Here is a 7,635-nt window from a genome sequence, read left to right as displayed (position 1 = left end):
CCATTGCTCAGCCGGGCAGGAGAAGCTTTGGGCTGAGCTCAGGGGGGCCTTGCAGGGCCTGAAGGGGCTGCAGCAAAGATGGAGAGAGACAATTTCTAGGGGCTGCAGGGACAGCACACAGGGAATGGCTCCCACTGCCACAGGGCAGGGCTGGATGGGACATTGGCAGTCAGGAATTGTTCCCTGGCAGGGTGGGCAGGCCCTGGCACCGCTGGGGCTGCCCCTGGATCCCTGGCAGCGCCCCAGGGACCGGTGAAGGTGTCCCTGCCCGGGCAGGGTGGCGGGCTCCCCGCATCCCCTCACGCACCGCCATTCCGCCCTTCCCCACAGCCCCGCTCCCGGCGCCTCCCGCTCCTCCTCTTCCTCCTCCCGTCCCTCCTCCTCTTCCCGTCCGTCATCGCCGTGCGCGGGGCCGGGGCCGGAGCCTTTCCCGGAGCCGGGGCCGGGCCATGACCCGCTGGGCCCGGCGGAGCGCCCCGCCCGGGGCCCGGGCTCTGCCCGCCACCCCCTGGGAGCAGCTGGCGCCGAGCGGGCCGGAGCCGCCGCGGGCAGCCAGGAGCGGGAGGAGGAAGAAGAAGAAGGAGTACGAGAACCAGGACGTGAACGGGTTCGCGGCACACCGCGGGGAGGAGGAGGAGGAGGAGGAGGCGCGGAGGAAGGACAGGCGGCGGGAGAGCAGGAGGCTGAGGAGGCAGGAGAGGAAGAAGAACGCCATGGTGAGCCCTGCAGGAGGGCAGGAAAGGGAGAGACGCTCCGGGTTGCGCTCGAACCCCTCGCATCTGGGCAGTGTGTCGGCGCCCCTGAAGGGCTGGCATGAGCAGTGAGCGCAGTTACGCCCTTTGTAATAAAATGTGCCGGGTTAAGGCCCGAGGGATGCCGGTGACAGCGCGTCCAAAGCGCTCTAAACAAAGCAGTGCACAGACCAGCTCCTAATTCCTAGTAAAGCTCACACAGAGCGCAGTGTTCACTCTGTGGGGAAGAGACAATAGGTTCAGCTAATCCCACAGATCACGGTCTTCCCAAACTCCTCCCCATTCCTAACTCGCTTTTATACTGTTTTGTTTACGTTTTGAGTGATACACGTCTTAGTTAGGGGTGGTCGTACCTTGGGAGCGGCTCGCTCAGGACAGCACTGAGGTAGCCCTGGGGTGGGATGTGCTCAGTCCGAAGACAGGGATTTCACCACAGCTGCTGGTCCAACAGAGCATCCTCCTTTATCTCCCTTGGCTTTCAGCTGCTGTGTGGCTGATCAGCTGCAAGGAGCCACCAGCTTCCTTCCTCTGCAGGGATTTTGGCAGAGCTGTGGGCTCCCCTTCCTCACTCCACCCTCCTGTTAGTGCTGCCTGGGTTGTGGTGTGTGCGTGTGGGGTCCCATCCCAGGAGCAGCCACTGCATTTCCCCCTGAAATTTCCCCCTTTCACCCCCCCCCCCCCCGCCCCGTTCATTTTCCCACAGCGTTTTTCAAAGAGAGCCCCACGTGGGATGCACAGCTCTGTCCCTGTGGTGGTGCTGCTGTGGGGCTCAGCAAGAGCTCGGCCCTCCCCTGCCAACAGGCACAGCGTGTTTCAGGTGAAAGTTTGGACGTGAAGTTTGGAACAAAAGGTGGCTTTCAGCTCCAGCAGTAGCCGTTAGCCTGGCTCTCCTGGCTCAGCACTGTTCCCTTTGAGGAGTCCCCAGCCCCTCTTGGTTCCTGGGTGAAACTAAATTCAGGTAATTTCTGTGTGTGATTCATCAAACTGTGTTTTGCTGGTTGAAGGAGAAAAGTGCCCATGTTTTGTGGTTTGATGGCACAGAGCACAGTTTGATGGCAGAGCACAGAGTCTCTTCCTGGCTGCTTTTTCCTGGGGGACAAAATGGTGTTTACTCTTTAGCCCCCGTGAGGCTGGGATTTCCAGGTTTTGGGTGCCACTCATGAATTCATCACTGTGTTTTCCTCTTCCAAGGTGTGTTTCCACTGCAGAGAACCTGGCCACGGCGTGGCTGATTGTCCTGCAGTGCTGGAGAGCCAAGACATGGGGACAGGGATTTGCTACCGCTGCGGATCCACGGAGCACGACCTCAGCAAATGCAGAGCCAAGGTGGATCCAGCTGCTGGTGGGTCTCAGGAACTGGTGCTCTTGTGAAGTGCTTGGGTCTGAATTGTCTTGACTGCTGACCCTGAAGCTTTGTGTGTCAGAAATTTAACTTTTGCAGCATGACAGCGGGGAACCTGACAGTAATTTACAGCATGAAGTGGTTAAAATATTGTCATTGCAGTGTGTTGGGTCTGTGAGTTCACAAAGGTTTTGATGTGGACCGTAAACCCTGTGGAATTTTGCAGGGCCATTTCCATATGCAAAGTGTTTCATCTGTGGTGAGATGGGGCATCTGTCAAGGTCGTGTCCGGATAATCCCAAGGGGTTGTATGCTGAAGGTGAGTGTCCTGAGTCACTAAATTCAGTAAAACTAAATTTCTGTGTCCTTCCTGTCTGATACAGAACAAAATAACACTGCAAGAGAATGAGAGTGTGGCTAAAAGGAATTCCTGTATATCTTTCAGTAAAAGCAGGGTAATTCTGGGGAATCCATTGTCAAATAAATTACCTGGGGATTTCTGTTTTAGGTGTAGGTTTAGTATTAAGTGACAGGATGGGGTGCAAAGTGTGAGACTTTGCTTGTACCTCAGCAGGACATGCACAAAGGAACAAAAAATCCTGTGTGAATGTAGGCAGTGTGTATTTACATGCACCCAAGTAGGTGGTAGGAACATTCTCACACAGTAGCTTAAAATTCTGGGAGGTGGCAGAACAGAGGCTTTCCCTGTGTTTTGGGGCATCTTAAATCTGAGTGACTTCAATGAGAAATGGGGTCTAACTTTGAAAGCTTCACTCCTCCACTGGCTCCAACAGCCAGCATGGTGTTTCCCAGCAGAAACGTGGGGTCTTGGCAAACTCCAGAGGGTGATCTTGCAGCACAGCTGAAGTGGAACAAAAATCACCTTGCTCTCAAGTGTTTGTATCGGGGAATTCTGTGTTGTGTAGAATTTCACATCTCAGTACCTGCAGCTGGATTACCTGCCTCTCAGGAGCCCCTGTCAATTTTGTGAGTTCCTTTCAGTGTGGATTTCAGCAGATTTCAGCCTGTTTCTCAAAAAGAGAGCTTCCAGCAAATCAGAAATACCCAGTAAGCAGTGTCTGGAGTTTGTGGTGTGTGGTGCTGTACAGCACAGTGCGATCTCAAACAGCTCAGCCCCTCACAGACACAGGAAGGGTGTTTTCTTGGGTGTTTTTTGTGGTGTTTTTTCCCCCACCGCTCAGATGAGTAACAGCTTTCTGTTGTTGAACAGGTGGGGGCTGCAAACTCTGTGGCTCTGTGGAGCACTTCAAAAAAGACTGCCCGGAGAAGCAGAACGCAGGTGAGCTGCAGGGCTGTGGGGTGGCTGTGGGTCCAGCAGGGTTCAGCTACTGCTCTGCACAGCTGTGGTCAGGGAAAAGGCTGTGGGAAGAGAGCTTGGAAGCAGCAGAGCTGACCTTTTGCTGGGACACTCAGGGAGGGTGTGGAGGAGGCACTAAGTTGCACTGCAAAACTAAGATAATTATATTTTTTTAAAGGGAAATTCATCTTGTGTGTATCTGAAAGCCATATGAAATAATCTGTTTTTTTGTTTTTTTTTTTTTGGCCAATAATTGTGCTGCTGTTCACAGTCTGGCAGCTGTACAGCAGAACTGGCTGCTGCTTTTTGCAGATTTCAGTGTGGAGTGGTGGATCTGAACCCAATGCCCGGTGCAGGGTGGTGGTATGTGCAGACAGGTGTGTCAGGCACCCAGGACAGGGACAAAGATCTGTCCAGCTGGATTCACAGCTAATGAACTGTTTCCTTATGTGTTCCTCAGCTTTCCATGTGGGTAGAAAAATTAATTTAGATACCCCGAGCCCCCACTGTGCTACAGGAGGCAAAGCATCAGAAAAGGGTTTGAAGAATGATCCTGTTCCTGGAGTGGTGACACACTTGGGCATTTTTCTACTTTGTTTCTGTGACACTTAGTTAATGTGCCACTTAATAATAAGCCACTTTGGTGAAATTTATGTAAGAACTATTCGTGGCATTTTCTATATCTGATCCTACATATATGATATTTTTAGGTCTGAGACCATATGTAGGATTCTAGGTGTGTGCTGCTTTGCCACTTTAGAATGGGTCAGATTCAGTCTGAATTGGTATGACAGAAATTTATGACACCAAAAGACTCTGAAATTTCCCCAAACTCATCTGCAAGTAGCAAGACTGTGCCCACTTGAGTGACTGATGTTTAAGAAGCCTGTAAGTAGATTTCTTTTCTGCCTTTTTCTGGCAAGTTTAACATCCATAATGAGGACTGTAAGTGATGTTTATTTTCCCAAGGGACTTCTTTCAAAGCTAGCACCGCTGGTTAAAAGCAGTTAATTGGAACTGTGACACCACTGGCAAGAATTGTGATATTGTTGGAGATGAAGTGAGCATTGTGCAGAGTATGTTCAGGTACAGGAAGACAGGGGAGAGCTGCCAAAGGCAATACAGCTTCCAGTTTCCTCAGGCAGATCGGGCCAGCCTCAGTGTCCAGAGGCTGATGTGGGTTCCCGTGTGTTCTGGTTTGAGAGCAAAACCAGTGAGAGACTCCAAGTCAGAAATACAATTTATTAGGAAAAGGGGAAAAAACAAAACAAAACAAAATACATGCAATAATACAAAAGGAAAACCACTGACAGAGTCAGAATAGAACCTGACACCCTGCTAGTTAGGGTGGTGGCAGCAGTCCAGATGAAATGGTCTTGTTGAAGTGGTGATCCTGTGGAAGCAATCTGGTAACTGGTAACAAACCAGTGGGTAAGGGTGGCCGTTCCTGTGGGGATCCAGTGGAAAAGAACTGCCTGCTCTGTCCCAAGCCCCAGATTATATCCAGGTGGGGATGCTCAGCTCCTCCACCCTGGGCAGAGCATCTCACACTGGGCTGCTGTCATTCTGTGAGTCGTGGGTGGATCCTTGATTGCCGAGATTAAACAGAAATGGCTCCGGAGGGAGTTATCTCTGAGGGAGTTATCTCTGAGGGAGTTATCTCTGAGGCACGGCATTGATGGCTGCATTTAGCAGGAGATAAGGAAAAAACAACGCCCCTCCTGTTTTCAACAGCTCTTGAAGATGTGGAATGAATACATCTGTATATTGTGAGCTGGGGCACCGTGGCTGGGTGTGCTGCCTGGCCTGGGTGGCAGGGCTGGCCTGGCACTGCTGTGTTTTGTGTCCCTGCAGAGCAGGTGACAGTGGGGCGCTGGACCCCCGGCCTGAGCGCGGACCACGAGGACGTCGCGGCCGCGCCGGCGCCGCAGAGAGCGCAGCCCAAGCGACCCAAGGTCGTCACTTTCTGAAAGCTCCTGGCTCTCAAACTCTGCTCCTGCGCCCGAGTGCTGACGACAGAGAGCGGATCCAGAAAATCAAGCAAGCTGCAGAGGAACTGTTGGTTTTCCGTCTCCCCTCATTTTCCCGGTTTGCCTCCCAAACTTGCCTGGCTCACTGTGAAGCTGGCAACAAAGGGAGCACGGCAAGTGGCTGTTTCATTAAAGGAATTGCGGGTGTTTTCTAAAGGTTCTTGCTGGATTCTGGTTTGGTTTTGCCTTTTCCTTTTAGGAATAATGAACTTATTCCTCCATATGTTCTGTCTTGTGGTGTAGGTACAGATCAGCCCTGTGGGCTGCCGAGCTTGGGGTGCAGTTCCTGATGGTTGTAGTTGCTATTGTCAGCCATTAACCTGGTTGGTCATACACCAATTTGGGTCATTTCAGTGTGTTCACTGACAGAATCCAGCCTTTCCTCTGAAACCTGTGCTGAAACACACCCCGAAGGAATTGGAGAGCAAGTGAGAAACTTTCTTAGTTTATTTACTTCTTTTTTGAAGAAAATGCTCAAAAATCTGCACTGTTTACATGCCTTGGTGAGCTGGGAGTAAACTTTTATTTGTAAAAAAAAAAAAAAAACAACAAAAAAACCCCAAAAAACCCACCAAAAAAACCCCAAAAAAAACCCCAAAAAAACCACCCAGTGGATACTAAACAGAAAAATTAAGAAACCCAAGTCCAAACAGAGTTCCTGCATCCACCAGTATTACTGGAGAAGTGCATCCCTGAGCTCCCCTCACATACTTTTTTTTGCAGCCAAAAACAAATGCGGGGAATTAAATTGTGTGGAGATACTTTATATTTGTACAGGTGATTATTTTTAATAAAATGTTGCTAAAAAATACAGTGGTTAGAGGTCATATTTTAGATTTCTTGGTGCTGCCGTGGAGACTTGAGATAGGGGCTGTATGTTCAGTTAGTATTAATCAGCACATTTTTAAATGGGTAAGAGGAGTGGATGTGAATGAAACCAAGGATTAATTATGGAGTTTTAATTAACTATTGGATAACAGCTCAAAGCTATCCGTTTCATGTGGACATTTTGGCAACAGACATTTATCCCAGCTTAAGAAGCATTTCCCTTTCTATCCTATGAATTGAGTATATTGTTTAAAAAGCATCTTTTTAGATAATTTCCCAGCTCCTTGGCTTTGTAATGTGTTCTTGCAGCCCTGGGGCCGTGGACTTGGCCTGTCCTGGTGGTACTGGCGCAGGCAGTGCTTGTGCAGCTCCTGCAGAGCAATCTGAGCTGTACCTGCTGGACAAAACCACTCCTTGGGTGCACCCACTGCTGTCCCACGGAGGCGTGCTTTGGAAAGCACCTGCAAAAGGTGCTGCTTGTGAAGGTGTAAAAACCCACGAATTTACAGCGCTGGGTGCAGGCAGCATCCGGGCTGGCTGTGTCCAGAGCCGACATTAGGGGTCTCTCTTCACCAGCGCTGGGATCCCGCGTTACCTGTGCGGCCCAGGGCTGCTCTGCCCTCACCTGCACAACGCAGGGCTCGGGCAGGGAGCTGCTGCCGGCAGGGAGCTGCACCCTCCTCGGCTGGGAGGTGGCACACCCCACCCTGGTGGCTTCCGTGCTCTGCAAGGGGCTCCCCAGAGCGAGGTGCTGCGCTTTAGCCGCGTGAAGGAAATGCTGATCCAGACTCAGTTCTGGATCTGCGGTCCTTGCAGCTGAGCCAGAGGCCAGGGGCTGTGTCTGTCTGCATTCCCGGTGAAGCACACAGCCCGGTGGTGTGGCTCAGCAGGTGGGACTGTGCCCAAATTGGGCCAACAGACCAGGGGACACGGAGAGGTGACACCCCCAGGGCTCGGTGCCACCTCTGCCACGCTTCTAACGTGCGTGGCAGCACATTTCTCTCCCTCTCAGGATTTTTCATAGAGATGCGCAGAGAGAAAGAAAGAGAAAACAATTTCTATTCCTGCTCCTTGTTTTTCCCATGTGGAATGTGTTTGGAGAATTGTTTACCTGGGGGGATTGCTTGGTTGGATTCTGGTGAGGATTGTTTGAGCCTGGTGGCCAATCCAACCCACCTGTGGCTGGACTCTCAGAGAGTTGTGGGTGAGTTAGATATGGGAGTTAGAAAAGTAGGTTTGTAGTTTTAGTATCTCCTTTAAATAGTATATTAATGTATTATAGCATAGCTATAATAAAGAAACCATTCAGCCTTCTGGAGTCAGACACCAGCATTTCTTCCCATTGGGCTCGGCTGCATTTTCCAC

At 51.0% G+C, this 7,635-nt stretch overlaps 1 protein-coding gene across 2 annotated transcripts; it reads left to right on the top strand.

Annotated features, from left to right (window-relative positions):
- Nucleotides 1-218: 218 nt before the first annotated feature.
- On the top strand, nucleotides 219-6,255 carry ZCCHC9 (zinc finger CCHC-type containing 9). Of its 2 annotated transcripts, none has more exons than XM_054003446.1 (5): nucleotides 219-716; nucleotides 1,944-2,094; nucleotides 2,321-2,413; nucleotides 3,326-3,394; nucleotides 5,272-6,255. In XM_054003446.1, the coding sequence occupies exons 1-5, from the start codon at nucleotides 450-452 to the stop codon at nucleotides 5,595-5,597; spliced, it is 906 nt and encodes a 301-aa protein (XP_053859421.1). In that variant the 5' UTR covers nucleotides 219-449; the 3' UTR covers nucleotides 5,598-6,255. The 2 variants fall into 2 exon arrangements, with proteins under 2 accessions (XP_053859421.1, XP_053859422.1); XM_054003447.1 differs by having other exon boundaries at nucleotides 230-716; nucleotides 5,267-5,481.
- The last annotated feature ends 1,380 nt before the right edge of the window (nucleotides 6,256-7,635 follow it).

This window comes from Vidua macroura, chromosome Z (genome assembly GCF_024509145.1).
Source record: "Vidua macroura isolate BioBank_ID:100142 chromosome Z, ASM2450914v1, whole genome shotgun sequence".
NCBI classification, from domain to species: Eukaryota; Metazoa; Chordata; class Aves; order Passeriformes; family Viduidae; genus Vidua; species Vidua macroura.
The sequence above is the reverse complement of the archived record's forward strand: the minus strand, read 5'-3'. Positions and strand labels throughout refer to the sequence as shown.